At 42.9% G+C, this 25,804-nt stretch overlaps 1 protein-coding gene across 10 annotated transcripts in view; it reads right to left on the bottom strand.

Annotated features, from left to right (window-relative positions):
- Positions 1–25,804, bottom strand: part of LOC126870977 (protein trachealess) — a 137,840-nt gene that overhangs the window by 22,060 nt on the left and 89,976 nt on the right. The window contains exon 1 of one of the 10 annotated variants that reach the window (XM_050629263.1): positions 5,391–6,293. The exons of 8 other annotated variants lie outside the window; for them this stretch is intronic. In XM_050629263.1, coding sequence (XP_050485220.1) covers positions 5,391–5,602 — 212 coding nt within the window. In that variant the 5' untranslated portion in view covers positions 5,603–6,293. Of the gene's footprint in view, positions 1–5,390; positions 6,294–25,804 lie in introns of those variants that run through there. One more of the 10 variants, XM_050629267.1, reaches the window with a different exon arrangement.

Below are 25,804 nucleotides of genomic sequence, written 5' to 3'. Positions count from 1 at the left end.
GATAGCTGCGTTTAACGAAAAAGCACAAGGAAACATACTATACAGTGATTAATCGTAATTATACACCGAGCATTCTGGAAACGTCGAGTATGAAAGTGAAACGTGACTGTACGTAGTCAGACGAAATATTAAGCTTGATATTATCAATCTAGTCATTAACTCGCTGAGCTATAATTATAGCAACATATTACTCGAAAATTTCTGTCATTCACTTACTCCATTAGTCGAATAACAACTTTTAACTTATCGTTTCTATCTATCTTTAATTTAGTCGGACAATTCCAATCCTATTCTACTTTCAATATACCTACCACGTGTCGGAGTAAATTTTCCCACAATATTTTCCATAAATTATTCAATTATTCTCGTTAGACGAACGCTGTGGAATTCTTATGAAACACAACTAAGGAAGATTGGATCAAACACTACAACCGGTCAAATTTGTAAAACAAATCAATTACTCTGCGAACAATCATAAAATTCAGTCAATGAAGCCAACTGATACAGTTATTAATAAGCTGTTACAGTGGTTGACACGACTGTAAACGATCAACCGAACGATCAAGCAAAGAGTTGAAATAAACCGATCTTCTAGATTCCAAACAGATCTTCAAGAATTCTCCTTATGTAGAACTGAAATTGTCAACAACTTCTCCAAACGTGACTGATGCTACCTTCCAAACGAACAGTTTGAAAGAAATTCGACCGTATGTATCTGCGTCAAGCACAAAAATCAAAAATCAAACGAAAGCTCGAAACGGAGCTGCAACCTCGGTTCCAATCAACCACCGTCGGTTTCTCGGCATCTCAAGGACCGATCCTGCGATTCGTCCTGCATTAAGGCACTTTCATCCCTCCTATGGCTACCACGGTATGTCTAACTATGAGCGCAATAACGGGGCTGAAGTCGAGAGTGGTGATCGGATCCGTAGAACGAACAGCGAGGAATAATGGAAAGAGGGCGGGGTTGAAAATACGAAGGTAGTGTTGACGGCTCCCCGGGATGCCCCGTCAGCATCAGCGTTCCTCTCTAATCGTATCGGGTTTACTGCCGTGGCGTGACGTACTCATCTGTACCATCGGTTTACCAGCCTTCAGCCCTCTGTACCCACCAACGCCACCCATCACAATTCCCATTATCCACTCGCTGTGACAGAGCTCTCTTGGGACCAGCTACCGGCGACGCTATTTCACCGAGGGATCCGACGAATTCTTCTACGGCAGCGTAGATACCTGACCGACCACCCTGTCCACTTTGACGAGGATGCGTCAAAATAGAGACTCCTCGTCTGCTTTCGACGTCCAAGTGATTCGACGGTTTACGGAGTAAAACTAATCCGAATCGAAGCGGTAGAATCGTAAAAACTCGAGCGAGAAGCGAGATACAGAGATTTTCGTTTGAAAGATGATTGTTTAAGGGACGGTTTTTGGAAGATTGGAAGTTTCGTCGTAGAAAGTATCCGATCGCCTCTAATCTAGGTAGAATTTTGCCAAGCGTTGTTTCTCAGCAACAACGCTGTTTTACTACGATCATTATCGACAGTGTGTCCTCCATGGATATTATAGTGGTCTTGATATATCGTTCGGTATAAGACTCGATAGTCATATATTCAATAGAACAGATGTTCGCATTTTATGGACGAAGAACGAGTTCGTGTCTTTTGTGTTTTATCGATGCGGATGAAGAAAGAATCCAGACAAACGAAGAACGTAATTTTTCGAAATTCCAGACCAGGAAGAAACGGATGAATAACGGGACGAATGGAAATACCGTATCAATCATTATTCAGTCTTAAATGGATTCAAGCTGAGAAAAACAATTAAACGCATATACAGCGAGCGAGGTTTGTAGTTCGTTAAAATTCTACAAATGAACGAGCTTTTCGGGAAACTAGGCGCAAACGGAAACGGCTTTTTTCCGCTTGTCAGAGGTTGAATTATTAGGTTGATAATAGCAGCGCGGAAAGAACACAAGGGGAACGATATTACCCTATAAAATCATATCTCGACCGGCAAAAAACTCGGGTGGATGATATTTTCGGCCACTTTACAGGCTCGTAAAGCTTCATTACAATCGTTCGTACGCACGAAACATAATCGAGATCTTCTCTTTTGCCAAGCTGAAATTCGCGCTATTCGCTATATGAAAGAGAAAAAGGAATAAAAGAAATAAACAGGAGCAGAGGATTCTCTCTACCGTTTGATTTTAATTAATCATCGCCATTCCTTTAATAGCTCGTGACCTGTAATTTACGGATATTTGAACATCGTGTTTCACAGTGCAAAAGAATGTCGAGGAAGCAAGAAACACGTTATTTCCACGCGTAAAAGATATCATTACGCCATTTATACGGAGATCGTGCCAATTATCAGGGAAAAAGAATGGCTGGTCCTGCTCCTAATAACTGGCCAATTACGTAACTGCGTTTGTATCGGTAATCGTGCGCCACTTTTATATATTGCCGAAATTGTTAACCCTCGTAACACGACCACTTTCCTTCCGGATCCTCGTTGAATTTTATTTTTGTCTTTTTTTGGGGGGGGGGGGGGGGATCACGCGGTTGAATTTGACAATTTGAAAATTGGACGAATTCACAGACAACGTTAGTACAACGTTACGGAAAATGAGGATTACTGGCGTGGCAAATAAAATGAAAATTACAATAGAATAATAAGTAACAGAATCAGTGCTATTCTGTGTAAGGAGGATGCGTGTTCTGAAGAACTGGACCGACAAACGAAACACGTGAAAACCGAAATACATACTGTCATAAGAATCTACGTATATACGAAACTACCTACATATTTAATCGTTTTGATGTTCAAATCCGTCAGAACACGTATCCGCTATAACTATAAATTTTCGAATCAAAATGATGTGCGATTGTCGTTTCATCGATTTCAACCGAATCTACACGAAATTAATTTCACACCAGGGAACGAAGATCAAGCTCTTGCGGATCGATGATCCACGGGAAGATCGAATCCATGGGACACATCGTGGACGTCCAGAACCATTTGGACGCAGTCGTTCGTTTGCGGCGCGACGAACGAATGGCGGAGTCGCGTTATACAATTTCGTTTATAAATCGAAGTGAAAACTGGATTTACTGGTACTCCTTTGTTCCGTGGGTTTCGCGCGACCGCCATTAAAAACTCGTGGTTCACGTATGCCAGTGAAAAAAAGAGGAAGCAGAGGATACGTATGCAAATTGATGGATGAAGCAACGAAACCGCGGATATTCGATTCTCGTTGCAAAATTCACCTTCGTTACCATTTTTTTTTTCCCTCCGCAGTTCTACGTCGTTTCATTATTCAATCAGTGTTCGACTGATTTCTTTTCTCGATTTCTCCTTCGACGAGAATAAAGAATAGAAGAAAGATAGATGGAACGTTCGATCGAAGTAGGAAAAAAATAAAGGAATATTCGAACGCTATCACACCGTTGGTGCGAGCTCTCCAACGAAGACGGTGATTGATAGCCTGATAAAAATTCGACATCCTGCGCGCGAGGAATGATTTACAGTTAGAACATCAACTTTATAGCGCACTATTTACAGCATAGCCTCAAGTGACGTCATTGTCGCTCTACGTATGTCACATATTAATGTCTATCGTTGTCTGAATCGTAACGTCGAGACGACGGACGAAGACGACGTTGGTTGAATCGACGGGGAAATCGATTGCTCGAAGAAGACATTACTCGCGCGCTGGCTGGACACCAGTGGAAATTTGTTCGACCTGATTCTTGATGCACACAGTGTTTCTAGCTTGGATATTTAGAATGCTTAAAAATGTACGAGAACGAAGAAAATCAAAAGAAAGAAACAGAGAAGGATGAAGCATAGGAGGAAATATAAATTATACAGTTATTAGACAGTTTTTCCAACGAATCGATACGATGGATATTATTAATTCAGGTTTTCAGAAGTCGCATATAAACTGGCAATTTCATTGTTTGGATACACGATTGGAATCCAATTTCTCAAGAAATAAATTATTTACATACGTAAGATTACTTGTTACAGAGAAACGGCATAAATAATCGTTTCAAGGTTGATCAGTATAGGTTTTGAGCGATTGGATTATCAGACGATTGAGAAAAATTTCCAGTTTGAACGAAATACTCAGAAATACTCTGTGCATCGATTGAAGTTTGATACTTTTTAATAAGGAAGTTCTGTATATGTAAAAATGTATCGATTGGGAACTATCGTGTCTTTCCTTAACAGATAAAAGTCGTGTTGAAGTATTTTATGGTTTATGGTTAAGTGATCGAGTAAATCGTCGCGATCTACCTCGAGAGAGCAGTTTGCTACGCATCTCTAGCCCTTTCGCTGCTAGAAACCGATAAGTGGCACAATTTATCGATGAATTAACGAAATGTCATCTTAGTCCAACCTGTTTTCTCATACGAGCGTAAAATGCGATAAAATATGACCTTGTATAATGTACGCTGTACCCGATCATGCGTCATACGACTTTCACGAAATCATTTGTTAAACGCATCGTTATAGAAAGCTCTAGAAACTTTGTTTTATGTGACATACTGCACTTGATTTCACGATACCAATATCCTTGAAAAATATCCAATAATATAATAATTTATCGCATACTTCCACAATGATTGCTATATTACGAACCAATGCTACTCTAGATTTGACAAATATCTTGGTAATCGTGTATTAACACACACAAAGAATCGAAGAATCCCGATTGGCAGTTCTATTAAAAAATTAACTATCTAACCATACACGGCAACCATTTATCCTTCTCTTAAATAAAAGTAATTAGACAAAGATATATAGGCGTATGTGATAATCGAAGTTTCCTTGATTATTTCTATGAAATCTTGACAAAATCCTCTCGCAACCCTTTACGAAATTCAAGGACCAGTATTCATAAGACGAGTGACAAATTACCGCGAACATCTTCGTCGACGGCGGGAAAGGGTTGGACCTGTGTGAAAAGGGTCGCGCCTCCTCCACGAACGCAGACACGCGTTTCACCCCTCTCGCGATTAACGCTCTCGTCAGTTGCGAGGCGACAAATCGAAAACAACGTTTCCCCTCTTGTTCGCCAAAGCTACCAACCGTTCGTCGATGGATCCTGTCGTCGCGACCCTTTCGTTTGCCCGGAAAACAATGGCGATTACGGGATCTAAACGACGACCCCGTCACCCGTTTGAAGTATCGTTTTCCAAAGGGTCGTCAACCGGCAGGAATTCAACCCCTGTTGGTTTGTTCGATCCCACCCCTACCGTCGCATCGAAAGGGCTAGGTAGATCGTAACGTCGGAATAAGATTATTAACGTTAACTACTAATAATTGTAAGACGTCTATTAAAATATACGATAGTAAGAAAAATAAGTATAAGAGAAACAACATGCCCTGGCTCGAGGAGAGGACCCTGACTCTGTTTGTACGGGACACAGAGGTCCGCCGGTACGAACCAGGAGTGCGTGAACGCGGGGTTGATGTTGAGCGCCCCAGCGGCCCCTTGATGGGGTCCGCCGACATCGACGCCGACACCGACACCGACCCCGACCGGGCTTTGTCGTTGAAAGCCCCCATAATCCATGGCCATCTGATACGGCAACATTTCTCTTTCTTTTTCTATCCTCTCTTTTTCCTCCCTTTTTCTCTTTTCCTTCCTATCCCTCTTTCTTTCCTTCTCTTTCCCTCTTCCTTCTTTCGTTTCTTCCTTCTTCTCTTCTCTTCGAGATTATCGTAGGTCACTGTTTGTCACACTGCCGCGCGTCGTCTGTCGAGTACACCACCAGGCAGACAACAACAAGTTCGCGTTTCAAACGCAACAACACCAAACAACAAGCGGTCACACCAAACGAAACGATAGTCACATTCTATCGCGCATCATCGTCCATCGCGTGTCCCGTCCTCTTCCCGCGTCATCGTCGTCGAACCACCGGAACGTCGTCGGCATCGAGGGTTGTTCGCACGCGGTTGTTCGAACCCCGAAAACCGATATACCGTATAGAAGAGAAACGAAAGGAACACCACCGGGGCGAATACGCGAGTACGTGTATCGTTGTCCGTGTCTATATGTGATACGACGTGAGAGCTCACGCGCGCGCACGTGCGTGTCAACAACTCTAAGCTCTCGGACTCTCGCGTCGTGGACCAGCTGTTACGGGTCCTCGTCGACGGGACGGTCCCTTCGATCGCTCGAATCACGCGCCCGATGTACGCCACGGACGTGGGGGTCGCAGACAGCTAAACGGCTGCTTCGTGACCGAACGACAGACTAGACCGGACTGTACCGGCTGTGTAACGTGAGCCGTGTCGCGAGCCCTGTCGGGGCAAGCGAGACAGACCTCGTTGGCGAGAAAAAGAGCGAGAAAGAGGGCGCGAGAGCGTGCGCCGAGTGGCGGGCGGTTCGACTCCGCCCACGACAGGGTGGTTCGACAAATCGCGTGCCGCGGTCACGCTCTGTTACCACGCCTACCACCGCCGCCGCCGCGACACCGACACGGCGCACTCTCTCTCGACCTGCTTGCGTCACTGCACCCTTTGTTGACAGACAGAGCGGCCGTGCGGCGAGCGCCGCACACAGTCGCGGTCGCGGTTACCTCGGTCGCCGCGTAGGCCCCGCCCACCGCCACTAATGACATTTGCCGGATGGTTAAGAGGTCGGCTCGTATACCTACGAACCTGGGAGAGACTACCTTGTCGCGAGCCAAGGGCGACGTTCCCCGGAAGTGGCCCGTAAGCGAGCCACGTGCGCGCCTGCCGATTCTTAACCCTTGCCGTGTCATGCAGTTTTCACCGCTTTCGCCGACGAGCTATCGTCCGTTGCTGCCCGGTTTTTCCGTTTTTTCCTCTTTTTCCTCCTCTTCGTCCTGCTTTAGTTCAGAAAGTGCTTCGAATCGACGAGAATAATCGAATTCGCGTTATTCGGCAGCGGCATAGTGCGCTTCGTATCGATCTTCCGAGGAATGAATGGACGCGTTAGGATACCTGTTTTCGTTCTTTTCTCTCCTTTTTTCAGCCGCTTGTTGTGACGCTGTCTTTCTTTTTTGCCTTTTACCAAAATCACGTGTTTTTTAGAGCACGCTAGTTCCTTCTCCCTCTTTTTTTTTTTCGTCGCAGTCTTTAGCTGCCATTGCTAAAACGATCACGTGGGAGTTGTTCGACGCTCAAATTGCATCACGGACGGGCTTTCTTTTTGTTTTCGAAGCGTCCGCCGATATTGATGCGTTGAATTCCTTCTATCACAGAGATCGTGGATCTAGTTATATCGCGTTGATTTTTAAGAAAATAAGCGAGATCATTTTCTTCCATATCTGCGATCGAAGCTGATCATAATGTAAATTACGTTTAAAACGTAAATCGTGATTTTAGTACATGCAACAGTTTAAAGTCACTTCGCTCTCTATAAATAGCATTTCTATAACATCGTATTGGATAAATTTTCAAACACCATACACGCTCGTTCCACTGAATAGAAATCGCAAGGTTGCGCTAATAGAAAATAGGAAGCGTATTCGATACGGCAGAAATAACGTGCGTTGTTATTTCCGTTTAACTTGGGAGCAACGGCGAAACGACACAAGACACGGCGAATCGGCCCTGTCTCATGGTTATTCATAAACCGCGACTTTTTCTGTTACTCAATCGCCGATTCGATCGTCGATTTATCTCACGCAACGTCTTTATGCAATTATGCCGGAGAATGCACGACACGTAATAAAATAGCCGAGAAATCGATACGAAATGCGACACGAACGGCGAGCAAAATCGCCTCGTCAGACACCGGTGAAAATAACCACTACGCTGCGTTATTTCGCGTTTCTGCCCGCAAGGTGGGAGTCTCGCTACACGTGTAATTGACTGCGGCACCCACACCCTTCCTTGACGCCATCTTTCATTTTCATTAGTTGCGTAGTGCTATATGCTGTTCGATACGCTTCTTCCGTAACTTAATGGTAGAATTATACGATAAATACGTAGTATAGTATACGTAGTACAGTAGTTCACGAGAAAATATATTTATCTAAAGTGTTAAAAATTATTCAAGTACCTAGCAGAGTTTAGGTGATCGAGGAACAAATCAGAACAGTAAAACAGACTAGGGGTGTTTATGCAGACACGATTAAAAAGATTAAATCAATTGAATACACTATAACGTGTGCATACACCGATCACATCCGCAGTCTAATCATAATGCTTACAGACGACATTTACATACCGTGATTGGCCTTTGTCCATCACTAAGGCTACGATGACTAAGACAAATTTTAAACCGTTGATAAATAATACACTTGGTAGATTTTTCTAGTTCTACACTGCGGAATGCCAACTTCTCCATACACGTTCGTTAGTGCCTTACAATTATCTATCCTCAAACTTTCGAACGCATTTTTCTACCACCCTGCACGTATCTACCTATAATCTCCCAAGAAACACAAATTCGTATCTACGATCCTCGACAGCCGCTTCCCCTTCGCGATATCCAAGATACGGGCGAGTTAATCCGACAAGGGTCAACGTTGCGTTAACAGCAATATTTGCTTATAACATCGTGACTATGAGTTGCACGAAAATTCGCTCGATATTCTTCTGGTCGCAATCCTTTCTACCTAGATTGCTGTAATTTTATGAAATTTAAAAATCTCGAAGCACCTGTAACACCTCGATAAATGATCGCTTGACTCGTAACGGGTTAACAATCAGGCAAACAACGAAATACCTTTCAGCTGTAGTTTTTCCCTGAAAGTGGAATTCGTGGACGAGAAGATTCGCGACGTGTCGAAGTTAATTCGTCGAATATCTAGTCAGGTTTCCCTCGACCCTACACCCGAAGCTAAGCGACAAAAGATTTCTCAACTGCTATTTTTCTCTCGAAGCGGAATTCAATCGTGAGCAACAAGCGTCGCGTCGTTAAGGGACTCGAGCCGGCCGGGAATTAATTCATCGAACATCCAATCAGGCTTTTCCCGGGAACGCGAGGCGCGACGATCGCGGCCTGTGCACGAGAAAGAATCGTGCGGCTGAGGATCCGTCCGTGGCTGGGTGCAACGAGCGACCGGTACTTAGCATGCATCCCCCGATACGAAGGATTCCTTATTGTATCGTTGCACGTGAGCGTAATGCACAAATATGAACTTAGCTGCGGGCTCGTTCCTCGTTCGAGTCTCTCTCCTCCGCGTTCGGTGATAACTCCCGTCCTCATAATCATACATATGGATGTCCCGTGTACGTTGGCTGTTCGTCTCTCTCGTCTGACCAACGCGCCGTGTGTCTGTTTACGCGACGAACAATACGAACGAGGAATTGTTCCTGGCCGGTCGAGTCTAGGCGATCGGTAACGAGGCAAAACGGGGCGATTTCTAAGCATCGTAGACGCGATCGTTAATCGGTATGCGAGAAAGAAAGAGATAAGCGGGAGCTGTTCCGACGAAGTTCGGGAAGAACGGCTTCCAGGAAAACGTTTTCTAAATTGTCTATCGTCTACGTGGCTTATTGTGTTTCAGAGGTAGCGTTCATCGTTATGGACGAGACAATGGTGTTTTCTCTAGCTTTTCCTATTCTTTGCGTCGGTATGAGTAAGTATGATTCGAAGTTGAGGTTCGTAAGCGTAGTTCGATGGCTGATTGATTTTTACGATTTTACTATGCATTTACTGTAATTCCACGTATTTTATAACGACTTGCTTGCAGAAGTATCGAGACGGATCCTTATCTTCCAACGAACCGCTTTTCTATCGAACTCCACGTTTCGCGTTTTCTGCTCTGCTAAAAATCTAAAGATCTATACGAAATAAACTAGCTCTAAAAATCGATAGGAAAGCGAAGCGAAACGACGAAATAACTAACGCGACGCGTAACTCGAACCACCCACGTACCGTACGTCTATTCGTCTAACTTGGATCCGTTTTACGGGAACGATGGCTAGCCGCGACCTGGAACAGTCGCTTCTTGAATCTCGGATAATATCACTTTTATGCGCGTAGCGATCGGTATCTAACCCTTTCGAGGGCCATGCATCAGCGCGAGCATAAACGTCGGCCGGGGGGTAAAGAAGGGCCCATAAAATCCGCCCTCGCGGACGCGATAAGAGTTATCTCCGTCCTCTAATTGAAAGTTAATTGGTCCGGCGGTTTAGTCGACCGCGATGGAAGCCGACCGTTTGCCAACTAGAGACGCTCGAACCCCAAAGCCTAGGGGCGGCAATTTAGCGAATTGCGCCGCAGCTACAATAATGAGACCCTATCTTATGGTGTTCCACGGCCACACAGCAGCCCGGGACCATACACCACGCGTTCAACCACGCCATACACACCGCCGACGAGCAACTCCGGGGCGGCACTCTCCAGCCACGAGTAACACGTATTACCTACCGCGTTACGTGCCGCGCCGAGTCCTCCCACGTGCTCGTAATAAACCGGCCCTCTTCCTTCGCGTAATCGAGAATTTCCGACAAACACGTACCGCGAACCTGGCCTGGTACGCCGCCACGGTAGGTAGGTACATCGCATCATCGCTGAGATTGCGATCGGCCCATCGGAGCAAATGCTCCGCTTCCTCGCACGTGTCCTCCGGGTTCGATATGAAAATTCGGCTTTCGCTAGCTGGTGAAGAGGTTCCAGGTGAACGTGCTTTTGTATCTTTTCTTCTTTATTCGGGGAGTTTCGGCGTGTTTGTTGTTTTGGGTTTTGGGATTGGCTAAGCGAAGATGGGAGCTCGTGTAGTTTTGCAACGAAGGCATTAGGTTTGAGTGAAATTTTCGTGTGTCTTTTTTTGTTTTGCGAGAATGTTAGTAGGGCTTGCGTTTGGAGATTTGGAATTGGTTAAAAAGAGGCGAAAGTTTTTGTAGCTTTGTGGCGGAAGGCTTTGGTTCGAGTTAGACGACGTCGAAGAAAGGGGTGAGTGGGAGTATTTGGTCTTTGCTGTTTATCCATTTGGTGGATATTTGATAATATTCGAGTAATGGTAGAATCGCAAGCAGAAACAAGCAGAGAGCGTTTTGTATAAAAAAATCTCGCTTTCAGTGGTTTCGTTGGTTGTAATAGAAATTCGTCCTGTTCTTCCTTATAAAAGGAGGAACGAGATTAATCGTTTCAGTAAAGATCCACCTGTTTAGCATTAAACTTACGTTAAACGAAACGTTTTATTACACGTAAGAGAATTATGATCGAGAAATGATAGAAAATAGAAGTATCTGGTTGAAAGAAATATTATATTTGTTGGTAGAGAAAGATTTTATCGGAATATTTCGAATCGGTATAAATTAAACTGATTAATCGACGATGTTTCCTAACACGAGTTCCAGAAACCAGTTTTTCACGATTCTTTTAGGAAAGTTGCTTCTGTACGGAAAACCGCACAAATTTATGGCGTGTTTCCATGAAGACTGGAGTAAAAGTTTCGTGGTAGAGTATGATATAGTCTTGTTGCTCGGGCAAGATCGGACAGAAGATAATAATTGCTACGAAATGTCAAGTGTATCAACGAGAATCTTGCTTGTATCTACCTTAGGCTAACAGATGATAAGATCCTTTCGAATCTTTTTAACGAGGATCAGTAAATTTATTAACGTATAGAAAATTTCATCGAAGTATAAATTTTGACGTTCGTATTTGGATAGTTAAATAAATCTCATCTATTCGGAAATAATATTTCTGGCTATTTTCTAAAAAGAATATTCATCTTTTTATCGTTAAAGTCTTAAAGTTTCGTTAAACAAAAATTTGGTATTTAAAAATTTACGTTTCGGTAATGGAAAAATGTATTTATTTCGTATGCAGAAATTTCATACGTCGTCTGGAATGTCGATTTTCAAATGATGAAAGTATAATGTAGGCGTACGTAAGCCAAACGCATTAAGAAATGTATCCGTAGACATTTTACGAGGGTCGCCAGGGATATTCAAATAAAGTTATCGACAAAACAAACAAGAATCAGAGACAAGCGATCTCGGGAAAATAACCGGATCGTCGCGTCTTATTCGACTAACAAATTAATCCGATTAAACGGATTGATTATACGAGGGTTGCGTGGCGTGTTGAGTTGATCGGGGATTGCCCGTAAAATTACAGTTGGGGTACAACGCTCGACACGGTTCCGTCACTGGAGAATACCATCGACACCTGTAGTAAAATAAGCAACACGCGATCGAATGAATTAATTTAACTAATTTCATTGCAGCAGTCACCGGATTTTATCTTTTCTGGTCGATCTTTCACGCTCCATAAAAGAAACACAAATAATCGTACGTTTTAAAATATACATGTTCGTAACGTTTTTCTTTTACTCTATTTTTACGGTTTACGTAGTTGATCACTAAACTGCGAATATTTATACATTCAGATCTAACGCTTCAAAAGTGCACATAACGAGAAAAAATATATAGAACGTCAGAAGCGTAGTACTCGTCGTACATATTTAACGTGTCAATAAAAATATCAATTTGCGTAAGCGTTCGCAGTCTGTTAATTCCCGCGACTTCTAACCTTATGACTAAATTCTAAAAACTTGGACCAACTTGCACGATTCGCAGGAACCTGTGAATCATCATAAATCGCCAGATTAGCTTTCATTTTTCGCAACGTTCGCCTGCAGGCCACGAAAAATGCAAAAGATCGGGGAATGTGTGGGCGAGTTGGCAGGGTGGTAGCTGGTCGGTGGCTGTAATTTTTCAAATTGCAACGCAGTCGTTCACCCCCGACTTCTGCCCCGCGGACGGAAACGGCGATCCCCCACTTCACCCTCGCCACCCCCTTCCCGCCCACGGATCCTCCCTACGTTTCCACTGGTACAAGGGGTGGCAGCCGGCTACTAACGAGAAACGAAGTTATTTGAGGGTTCTGCAGAAAGGAGTCGAACAATCATAATAATCAAGTGCGATTCGCGTTTATTGTCGACGATTATTGCTTGCCACCCTCTTGGAAATTAAGCGCGTCGCTCTTCTTTAGCCGGAGGGTAGCTGGCGCTCGCGGATCCATAGATAAATAATAACAACGAAGCGAAAGGAACAGAGTTAAAGAGATACGAGGTGGTGAGAGAGTTTGGAGGAGGAATTTTTAATTGGGCTGAGTACTTGTTCTCGACGAGGTCTAAATTTCCAGAGACGGTTGGTTCAACTCATTAAGAATCGACGTTGCATTAATGTAACATTCTGTTCGCAATTGTTTCAATTCTCAGACTCGGCGAGTCTTCCGGATTTGCTTAATATTTTTTCCACTTACGATGATATTACTTTTTCCCCAATTATTTATGAATTACAAAATCTTCCTATATTTTCGATCGAACGAATATTTAAGGGATGTTTAAATAAAGGAGAAACAATGGCGTGAACGGGGCAGGAAGCTAGAAATACAAGAATAGATATCCCTTTACATAGGGGAATGTAAGGTAGATTTAATGCTGGACTATCGCGCAGATAGGTCACGTTATTAGCATACTTGCCCCCGCATCCCTTTCGCATTTACATTTTCCAGGCATCATTTGATGTAATTGTACAAAGTAAATTCGCAGCGGCAAAGGAGTACCCGCCTGTTTTCGAGTTTACGCTAAACGAAATCAAGCTACAGTCTTGACAGCCTTTCCTTTACACTCGGCTAATTCGGAAAACTAATTTGTCAAGTCAGACTCGTCGAACTTTACTCACAGAAAGAATTTACGTTACAACTATCCTCTCAAAATTGTCACCAATTGAGATTATTCAACGATAAAAGTTACAATTTTTACCATTTCAAAGTTGTCTAGTGGCGAAGATTAACGACGAAGATAGATCGATTCAAACGAGAAAATAATGAAAAAGATTATCTTATCTACATAAATGTACGCGAACATGTTCTCTCCTCTCTCATACGATCTTTCTCTCCACAAAAATACACGAATCACGTGACAAATCACGCGTCGATATTACATCATCTAACAGATTATAATGTCGAAACTTGTACAAGAAGATCCATCGGTGCATGCGGATGTGACACGATCTTCGATCACCGCAACGATCCTCCTCCGACCGCAACAACCATACTTTGTCCCTCGTGCTCTCTTTCCAATTACGCTTGTCGCCGAGACAGATTAGCAAGATGAATTCTTCGTCCCCTTCCGTTCTCGCCGCGATATACATATCGTGTAATATTTTTTCCGCGTCGTCGGTGGAAGGAGAAGAAAGAAAAAAGCTTGGAGAAGACGGGGGCGTCTCGTGGTCGCGTCTCTACGAGAGCTACCCCCCAACGAGCCACCCTTCTGCGTTACTTAATTATCCTTCGCCGGGTCTGTTCACCCCGCAAGAAGCCGATCGGTCTAACTTCGTTTCGCGACGACCCCAACGTCGAAATTATCGTCGGCCCGGTATTTGTCTAGGACCCTGGATTTTGTTAACGTCGTCGACGACTCTAGAAAAAGCTGACGACCGAATTTTGGCCGATATTGTTGTAGCTTTTTTCGTTTTTACTCCGCTGCATTTTTCTCTAATCGTTTCATTGAACGTGCGTCGTTTTAAGATTAGAAAATTACTTTAGACAGTTTTCTATTGTTTTCGACTTGCTTGGAAATTATTTTGAAAAATCGCCTCGAAGGATACACGTACTTTGCGAATTGTTCTTTACAAAATGTTTTCTTTTTAACAAATATTAAACCTACCCTATCGGCTATTCTCTAAGTATTTCCAAAAGGATTATTAATCTCACGCTATATCGATCCCTCGTCTCGAGAAGTATGCAAACTATCCTTAACTTCTCGTTCAATTGACTCGGCAATTAATAGCTTTTAATAACAAGATACGAACTGTTAATGCTCGATATATTTGCACCCATTTCTTCTTTTTTCGTCTTTGAAACGTGCCCGATAAGAAGTGGCAAGTTCTAGAGGAAAGAGAAAGTTGCGCAGTGCCGTTATTTAACAAAGTAGGCGAAGCAGTGGAAATAGGAGCGCGTGGAGTGTACGAATGCGGTACAATGGGGCCATTTTAGGTTGAAATCTGGTCGATCGGCCAAGGCCCGCAGTTGATTAGACTCTATTTACAGGAGGCGAGTTTAGCGGCTCAACCCCTCTTCCCTTTAGTCTATTTCGTCCCCTTTGCGGCAAATCAACCGGCATACAGAAGCACGGCCTTCTTCCAGCGGATTTTCCTAGCACAACGCTAATTTCGACCGAAATACGGCTACGTTCGATCGACCGAAATACCCTTTGATGAGAAAAAGGAAACGAAAGGGGAAAGACTAACGAGTCACGAAACAAACAACTGTTTTCTACAGATTCTTTCCGAGATAAATAATATAAATTCTTTTTTTGCGACACGAATAAAATATAGAAAAACGTACAAAGATTTGATACTCGTCCTTTGTAAAGTTTCAAAGATATTTCAGACACTTGTGAAAAATGTCAAGGAACATGAGTTCTTTCGTTACAGCTAAGATCAAATAGATTGACAGCAGTCATCATCAGACGCATGGTCACTTTAGGGTTGACAACTTTTAGATTTTGGAAAGCAGGTAAAATACGTATTGTAACATTGCAACGGAAAATATATAACTAAAGGAATATATAATATATTATCGTAATATGTAAGCAAATGTGTGTACGAAAAATCTTGATGAATTTTAAGTCGTGCAATTAAAAACGAGTGAAACGAGTTCAATATTCGCTTCTACTCTTTCCCACGCTAAATTTTGTCTAGAAGTTATATAATTCTCGGTATTGAGTTTTCATAGTAGACGTAATCTGCCACGTAATATCTAATAGGTTTGTCTCCTTTCTTTGACGAGTTCAGCGTCTCTAATTAGTTTACCTGAATGTTTCTTTTCCCTATACTTTTTCCTTTTAAATACCACGCTTTGGCAATGAAATGTTTCCGCGAAACGATAAAGTCATCTTCAAACAGAATTTGGTTCTCTTTCTTTCAACGAACGAATTACTTGTTTTAGTTTCTGCTAAGAAATTAATAAAAATTGAAAGTGATCGGTTTGGCTTCTCAGGAGATCGAACTAATCAAACATACGAATCTGATATCTAATCGTATTCTGACAACGGCACACTTCCAAACAAAATTCCATCGCACTTTCGATCCACATGAACTAATTTCAATTTCACAGCCGACAATTTATTTTTCACTTTGAAAGCCGAACGAAACGCACGAAGCTAGGTCGCTTCGTAAGGAACGATTCGGACGAAAGTCCCTCCTCGATGGAGAGGCATCGACGTTCCTTCCGGCGGGATAAAAGAAAAGTAGCCGTTTCAGAATGTGCGAACGCGTCGTCCGTACGAGGCCCCGTCGCTGTCACGAAATAGGGATTGGAGAACGAAAATAATAGGGTTCGACCCTTATCGGCGAAGCAATCAAATCCCCCTTCAGCAACACACTGGCATTCACTGAACTTTAAAATCAAATAATGCCTATTAAAATAACAATACGCATCCTACGTCGACCAGGTTAAACATTCTCTCGCCTACGTTAACCCGGTTTTCGTAGCGCGCCGAATACGCATTACCATACGGGATCGGGTTACGAAAATCGAGTTACGAATGCCGACGCGACTTTCATGCGTATCCAGCGCCGTTCCCGAGCTCGAAACCCTTTAATACACGAATCCGAGACGGCCGCTAATACAATTATTTGCGTTGCCAGAGTAATGTCTCGTCGGTTCTCGTTCGCGGCCAATTCCAACATTTGCAGCTTGGATTTTTCGACGATTCGATCGGGAAATGTTCTTTAGCCCTCTGCGATCACGATATTTTTTATTTATTCAGAAATATCCTCCCATTCGCATTTATGAAATTTCTATAACAATCCTGAACAGCTTGATCGCACTCTTTTCCTAATTAGGAAAGAACGAGACAGATCGTGGAGATTTTTAGAAACGTTGTCAACGCAGATATCGCGAACTTGCGTTTATCGAATTTCTATAAAAATTCTACGAGTTAAACGTTTCGGTTCAATTTCATTTTCTTTTTTCTTTTTCTATGAAATTTTTGCCGCGACGAGATTCGATCGCCTTTTTTTTTCAAAAAGCGTTGAAAATTACGAACGCTTACCAGATTTCCGTAATACGCTTCGAACGGTGGAGATCCAATTCTTTTTTCTTCTTTCGATTAAATCTCCGAAGCATAGAAATTTTCCGAAGGGGCGAGCTTTGCACGTTCTGCTCGCGCAATAAATCGGATAAAAAGGCGCGAGGATGATCGCAGAAAATTACAGATTGCGAAGGAGAAGTGCGGATTGACATACGGCGGTATGGCAGTTTTCCGCTTTATTTAAACGTTTGCAATATTTAGAAGAGAACGAGCCTCGTAGAATGTTCCCTTGAGACGGGGGAGGCCTGGTTTATCTGTGCCGTTCGCTCGGGGAGGATTCACGACGGCTATTAGGACAACAGCTGATCGTACCGATCGATGCTTATTACCATATACATTCTTTATTGGCACGTTAACCATTCTCACGATTTCTGTAATTTCTAAACGTGCGTTACATTTATGTTTTCCACGAAGCAACTCCTTCAAATCCACTTAATTCCAGTTAATTACAAGATTTTTCCAATTTCTTTGTTTAGGTATGGATCCTTTTCGCCTGTCGCATTTCTGATAAAAATAGACAAAATGAGGGACGATCACGTTAATTCATTCACCGTCACTGACATATACGTTGCATCGATTCGATTATTTAACACATTCGAGGTCGACGACTTTTGAACTTACTGCATCTATTATATGACTTATTGCATTTATAATAAAAAATAGGTGAAATTACTCGATGTAGGAACAGAAAAAACACGACATCCAACATCATAATTACACAATACATTCCTAATCAAAATTTTAAGAAGATAAACAAGCAAAAAGTAATGATATTTATTTCAAGAGCGAGAAAATGATATAATATGTATATAATAGGTATAGTAAATGTTATTTATACTTGTAATTGTCTGAGAATTGCCTGAAAATACTGACGACATACACGCGTTGTTTGTCATTGCGGCGAGATACCGCTCGGTATATACGCTATGCTATCGGTCTCGAATATGTTAAGTAACGTCAACGACACAATTCTGGTATTTTACTTTCCTTGCGTTTGGACGAAATAGAGCAACGGCCTGTGTATTCGAATAAGCATTATTACTTAACCAGTTAGCTGTTTCGACGAGTATACTCGTCACGAAGAAACGGCAATATCTTGCGTTACGACGAGCCCTGTCAGTAATAAAATTAAAAAATAAAACAGTCGTTTCGTTACAACTCAATTCCATATTATAACAGCCACACGTACTCTATGTTCGACGAGTATACTCGTCGTCGCTTGCCTTTTGCGGCACATTCTAGGTACACGCTTTCCGAAGCTTTCAAAGATATCGCAACAGCTAACTGGTTAATATAAAGACGTCTTCACCGAAAATAGCATGCAACTATGGCAATCGTTAGTCGTATAATGTTAGCAACAACAAACGTGTTCACAGATTATATGATACCCATCACCCACCAATAATGATCAAAAAAAAAAAAAAAAAATTCTGTAATCAGACTTTGAAACGTATCCGGAGTAGAATAGAAAATGTCGATCTAATCATGTTACATATAAAACAACTTCGAAATATACGTATACACATACGTCTGTCTGACTCTCTCGAAGCGGACGCTTACTTTCACCCCTTCCCCCGTCTTTCCACGTTTCCCACGAGGTCCGACGGTACTTTTCCACGCGACGTTCGTCGGTCGAAACGCGGGAGATTTTCGAAATCGACACGGTTTCGATCGGAAGTGGGTCGGTCGCGTTCGGTACCGTCCGATTTCCGTCGCCCTCAGCTCGTTGCCAATCACGGAAAAGGGAAGGTCCGCGAAGCCGAAGGCAAAGAGCTAAACATAGAATGGAAAGGTGATGTTCGTATCGAGTCGCCGCGCCGGTGGCGCCGGTGATCTAACGACCGGTGCTGACAACCGGATGCGAGAACAGAGACCGATACACGGCCTAGCCGGCCTCCCCGCCCTCCGGCCATTAACATGCAGCCCGCGACCGTACATATTTTGGGGAGTCCCCGCGAAGAATACCAATATTCCTGCTTTGACATTCCAATAAAACGCGGCCGTTTTGTTTATGAGCTTGTACGGCCGCGTCGGTGTGCGCGACGTGCGCTACGCTTATTTGCATGTGGCGCGAGTGCGCGCGCGCACAGACGCGTACCAACCCTTTTCACCCTTCCTCTGCTCGCCATCCCTTTCGAATTTTCCATTTTTCCCTGGATTTTTTCTTTAGCTCTGTAATTGCTTCATTTGCAATCGCGTCGATCGACGCACGAGTACGATGCCTCGTTATTTGTCGATTTTTCGAATTTTTTTTTCCCGATCTGGGAGATCCCGACGCGTTATTTTGTAGCGGTGATTCCGTTGGTTCTATTTTGGATTATTCTTTATTCGTCCGGTAGATTTTAGTTTCGGTTTTAACAATTTTCGACGAGTCTTTTTCGATAATCTAGGAGATTTTGATTAATTTTCAGGCGTTATTTCGTAGTTGCGTTTTCGCGAGATATATCGAAAGTACGCGACTCCGGATCTTTACGATCCCGTTTTATCGTAGATTTTAAACGATCGTTTTGTTTATTCGGTGGGTTTTAGTTTCGGTTCGGATGCTTGTTTAACGAAGCTTTCCTTCTTCGAGTTGTTGTTCCTTTTTTATGCCCGATGCTCGTCACGTCTTTCTCCGTTCTTCTTCCTCCTCCACGTATCCCCCTCTCTTCTGTTTCTCCTCGTCGCTTTTTTATATTCTCCGATTCGTTGATCCCGCTCGTAGAAATTATCTTCGGGCACCGGGAGCGAATTCAGACGTGGCTAAACGAATGACAATCCACGCTGACGGTACAAACGAAGACAAATGGATCTATGCGTGGTAAAAAGAGGAAATTCATAGAACTCATCGGGGGAATCAGAACGAATCGTGTAAAGGGTATCTAGTTATCGCGGAAAATCCAATTTTTGTTCGTTCTTTGTACGCGTTGATGTGCTATTTGCCATGGCGTCGTTTGTTCATTCACCGATTCGATGAAAAAATGGCAGAAAATATAAGTTACTGTTACAACTATTATTAAACGGAAGTTATGCAGTTCTCTTTCACTGTTTAATCGTATCTGCCGGTACCTAATGTTAACCGCTGCGCATCGAATATTTTACATATTTTGATATGTTACACCGTCCGAAGAACTTATCGTTGCTTGTGGAATACGTGCGCTAAATTCAATACGTCAAGGATTTAGTCACTCGCACCTACCACTTTCCCTTCAGACCTTTCATTCGTGATTTCATTTGCATTCATCGATTATTACGATTACGCTGGAGAAGAAAGAAGAGCTAAATAGAAACACGTGCAAATGGAAATGTCAGAGAGCGTAATTAACGTGCCGACGATCGAAATTCATTTCGTGTCGGCCCCCTGCGCCACCCTCGAACAGTTTACCGCCTAATGGCGAACCGCGATACTTTCAGCGTTCTTAAATTACGACGTTTTATCGTTCGTGTACAAGGAAGTTATCTGCGAGACCCGGTGCATATTTCTTTCGCTTGAAAATAACGGAATGCCAGGGAAACGGCGGAGAGATCGCAGATAATCGTTAAATTATTATTTTCGCGGAGTTGGCGGGGATGAGACTGGTCGTGACTAATCTGCCGACGGAAGAAAACCGCCCTGGAACGTGGTCGAAGAGCTAGCAACGGATTCGTGCGATTTTACGATCTGTATTCTTGTTCTTCGCTAAGTTTCTTCGTCGTGCGACAGAATACGGTTTACTATCGACGATAAAGATCTTTCTAATTTACTCAACGATCGGTTCTATCAACGAGAACGTCGTATTTGGTGTTCGTGGCAACTTTTATGCAAAGACGTTGACGCGACTTTAGAGATTCGATGACTTTTTTCGAGGAGAAGAGAGTTGATAACGAAGAAATAGTTATGGGAGAACTTTTAGCGGTGACGGTAGATCGAGAGATTTATGGACGTTGATTTTTTTTATGGAAATTCTATCGTGCATCGGTGTTGTACGTTAAATAATTCGCGGGAGCAGACGCGTTTTAATATATTATTTAAATTTATGATAGTTATCGTAATTGCTTGTTGTATTTGTTACTAATCTGAATTACTGGTTTCGTTTTATATGAAAATTATTTCATCGATTTCCTCCTGAAATAAAAGTTGCTGATTTATTAGCTGTAATATGTATTCATCTCGAAAATAGAAGGGATATACGTTACAATCTAGTAAAGCTGTATTTTTTCTTTCAAAAAATAATAATAATAAATAATAAAAAAGATTAATTCATTGCCAATGGACGGTACAATGTACAAGAATCTAAGCAATAACGTTATATCTCTTTAACATCATCTTTGCGTTTTTCAACCCTTCGTTACCTTCGTCTTTTCATGTTGTAGATATACACTACGACATACAAAAAAAAAAAAAAAAAAAAAGGAAAAAGAAAAGAAAAGCGAAGAGAAAAATATCTTTTCTATGCACCGTAGAATACCAAAATCAAGGAACAATAAATCCTAGAAGAAACCATTATCGCGTACTATCAAATCCATCTCTCCCCCCCTCCCATGTTCCTGCACTTTAACGTAACACGTCTCAACCACTGAAACCCACTCAAAGGCCACACAACGAATCGCGTGACACGAGCGACAAACAACGTTCGAGAAATTTTCAATCGCGGTATGAAAAAAGGTTTGGTGGAAAAAAAGTGACAAGGGGATCGTATCGGCGGCGAAGACGGCGATAATAGGTCGAAGAGGGTCGATTCCAGGAGCGCGAGCATTCAACGGCAGGAAATGGAGAATTACAAAGCACACTAGAATATACATGGCCTCGCATCGGTGTCCGGCTCGCGGTCGCCGCTACTCGCGCGTTATTCTCGTTGGTATGTGGCTTCAAATTACGGCCGCTCCCTCGTTACATCGCTCATCGGACCATCCAGCCGCAAACCGCACAGTGGTGCTTTGCGCCACGGCCTCGCATCTATATATTAAGATTATTGCTGACCGCCTCTATTTACCACTCGTATTCATTCTTTATCCATCGCTTGTCTCCATCAAATATCAACTATCAAGTGACAAGGGTAACCTTTGCGTGAAATCTCTCGAAACCCGGAGAAATCCTGCTGATTATTCATTTTTTTTTTTTTTTTACATTATCGGTGAAACTATCTGTCGTCCTCGGTTCCTCGAGCTTACCATCTCGTCGCGTTCGTAAGAGTGCCGAGATCCTACTATTCCTCGCATATATTGGGTTGTTAGAGAAGTAGTATTTTTATTACGAAGTAGAAGCACCGAATCGAGTTTCAAAGTTTTATATATGAAACGAATGGTAAAAACTGGAGCGCAGATGTTTCTCGGTGATATTTTTATCGATACGATTAAAAAAATGAAAGCCAAATAGAGATTCGTGGCATCTACTGAAAATATTATAAGTTGTGCTTTTGATATATTTCACATATTCTTACGTATTGTCCTAAATTTTCCCATAAATGCAATCTGATAACAAACGCCGAAAATACTCCTCAACCCCCGACGATAAACCGACCTATGCAGCGATTACGATCGAGTCGAATCGATCGACGCGTGGACGAGTGTTCGAAATGAAACGATTCAACTTCTGGTTGGCATTCGAGTCGTGGGACAAGTTTCTTCTGCACAGATTTCCGGTATGCAAATCGAGCCGTGGGTCTTGGAAAAATGTCGCGGAATCTAAGATGCACGACGGGTTCTTGTGGGTGGTGCGCGATTGTCGTTCTTTCGTTCGCGCCTCTGCGTATTGTAAATAACGACGTTAGCGGTTCGATTCGTCTTGCCGAGTTTTTCGATTCACCGCTGCCAGTATCGTCGTGGTTAATTGAAACGGTGGTCGAGGGAACGACTGCGTGTAATTGCAGCTTCCGAGAAACCAAAGTTCTCCCTGGTTTTTGCGGGCGATGACGGGAACCGTGGTTTTCGGTCACTTCGATCGCCAACGTTTTTTTTTTATTCCCAATCGTTTCTTAGTTCGTTGCACCGATGTTTGACGTCGATTGTGTTTATCGAAATTTGATGACGGTCTCTTTTTCTGCAATACGTGGATGATTGAACGAGAGTACTTTTTGTCGTGTGATAATCTTTCTATGATAGAATAAAGCGGTTTTATAAGAAGAAGAGGGAGATTTATTTCAAACATTCTATCATTCTCATTGTCCCAGTTATTGGCTGACTACGGATTTTTATTTTTTTTAGGCAAATTTATATTTTTACAATTTATACCTACGTATTATATAGATATATATATATATATATAAACGAAGTAAATTACACGTGGTAAATAAACTTCTTCGAATGAAGAGATCATCACTGAACGGCTGTAAACACGAATTGGCGGATGAAGACGCACCTGTGACGCTTCCGTGATCGTGCGTCGAAACGTGCACATGCTTGGTGTTGTTGGAAGGATAAGGGCTTTCCGAAGGAGTTGCCATCGAAGGATAGGAAGAATCAGAGAATTCAGGAAGCTGCCGCCGGGGTAACAGGTTGAAGTGGCAGAGGGTACCGTTATGCGGACATAGAAGGGGTGGGAGGGTGAATCTCTGTCCCGATCTTCGGTCGCGCCTAACAGAGACGTTAGGTTCATCGCGCGGAGTCACCGGTATAATATATTGCCGGACACGGGTTACCGTTAGTTCGCCCTGCACCGGCTGCCCGAAAAATCCAGATCGAGCCATAGATTTCGCTGAAACCGTCCGACCAGGCGACGCTCGATTTCCAAGATATCCTCTCTCCCACCTTCGACTGCACGAGTCAAGAAAAAAACATACAGTGTCCGGTGTTGCTGTCGTGGCTCTCTTTACACGGTTAGCTCGATGAAAGATAGGGGGCGAGAAATGGTGAATCGCTTATCGAAGGCAGTCCCGAGAATTTGCGACGCGTGACGACAGCGCTTTTAACGGGACTCGAGCTGGTGCCGTTCCTGTTTCGGGGCTTGTCGTGCGGAGAATATTTTTCGATCACGAGTCTCGTTTAGGGGTGTTGAATGGGGATGAGACAGGTAGACGGGCGCACCAGCTGTAGCGTGGATGGTTTATAGTCGAAAGATCCGATGTCTGGTTCTAGCGATATACCGTTTTCTGCTTGATTTTGAAATCTTTTATTTGAACAGGGTATTGCGGTGGCTGTTGGTTTCTTGTTTGATTTTTAAATCGTTGATTTATCTCGGTATGTCTCTTGTCGCGGGCTACTTCTTACGGTAGCAAGAAGATGCAATTTGCTTGATTTTTACCGCGCAAACAGCCTATTGCGGGATTGTTTGTTCTTTATGATTGGAAAACCGATCGATTTATTGGCTGCGATATCGAAACGGTTGATTCTATTTGATTTTATTGGATGACGTTATGTAATATACCTTTGACTTGGAAGGAGAAGAAAATATTCAAGGACTCTCCAGTTGACCTTCTTACGATCCACCTCTGATAGATCGTGTGCTCGATGCGAAGATATTTGGTCGGAGTTGCCACTGGCAGGGCAGCGGTCCCCGTTTAGAAGGAAGCTACAGACCGGCGGCAACATACGTATCTCGCGCCAGCAATATGCACGCGGACCAACAGTATATTTATCATGTAAGCAAGCAATTTAGGGGCGATCATTTTTCACGGGTCGCCGTCGACTTTGGATCCCGGGGGTTCCGGCTACCGAGAAGCAGAGGGGGGAAAAACGACGCTGGCGTTATTGGCCGGCGGCCGAAGACCAAACGGACATCACCCTCCCGAAGACCTTCGACCTGACTAATGGTTCTTGCTTTTTGCTCCATACGAACTCTTCTCTATCTCTCTTTTGCTAGATGTATGCTGATGAACCGTCGATACGATAGCTATTCTTCCTCCCTGACGCGTTATTTCGATAGGTAAACGCATCTAAATACATAGTGGGTTGGCTGTCAATTCGACACGGATCCGATGTGTGTCGTTCGGTTTTGAAATTTGGACCAATAAATAAGCTAGAGAAAAATGGAAGCGATCGAATTCGCGATCAAACGACACAGATAATATAACTTTCTTCCCACAAAGTTTTCATTTCTCTCGCAAGAATATTGGATTTTTCGTTAGCTACCTTTCATATCCTTACGCACCTTCGCTAATTATAATCTTTTACTTTCTAGCTGTACGCATAGTATAGAAACAAGCAATTTTGAAATATAATTTTAGGGAGGAATAGATGGGATGAATAATTTAGTAGGATATCGCGGGTGATCCCGTTTGAAGTTGCTAGAACGACAATCTAGATTGCGCGAAGCTTCGAACGTCGAACGCCGGGCAACTAATTTCACCTCTATGCGATTTCGCCTTGCTTATAATCCTATATTTCACGTTCCGTAATCAAACTTCGCTTCTTCCAAGAAGGAAATCGTGATAAAACTTCGAACGAAACATTGTTCTACCGGGGTATTAGTGAAAATTCACTACCACCACATTTTAATCGCTTTAATTCCAGAAACTCGTTTCCTCGCTATTACAGTGCTAATTCGCAACTCCAATCGTATCGGAACTATAAATCTACGTTAACGAATGGTTTGTTCAGAAAATTATCCCATACGACGTACGACATTTGCGTTTCGTTCTTTGCAAAAATATTTCTCCTCTGACGTCTCTTCCCTGAATGAAAGAGACCGGTCTCTCGTACAGTAGAAAACATAGAGAAGAATTCTTCGGCGATAACAAGCACACCTTGCATACGTCCATCTCTGCGAATATCCCAAAATGATTTTCCATTTCTCTTAACCTCCATGAAATTGAAAATTATCTAGAAATTACCCGTGGCTCGTGAGATAATATTCTTCCGTGGAA

Source organism: Bombus huntii, chromosome 11 (assembly GCF_024542735.1).
Source record: "Bombus huntii isolate Logan2020A chromosome 11, iyBomHunt1.1, whole genome shotgun sequence".
NCBI classification, from domain to species: domain Eukaryota; kingdom Metazoa; phylum Arthropoda; class Insecta; order Hymenoptera; family Apidae; genus Bombus; species Bombus huntii.
This window is presented reverse-complemented; position numbering and strand designations above follow the sequence as displayed.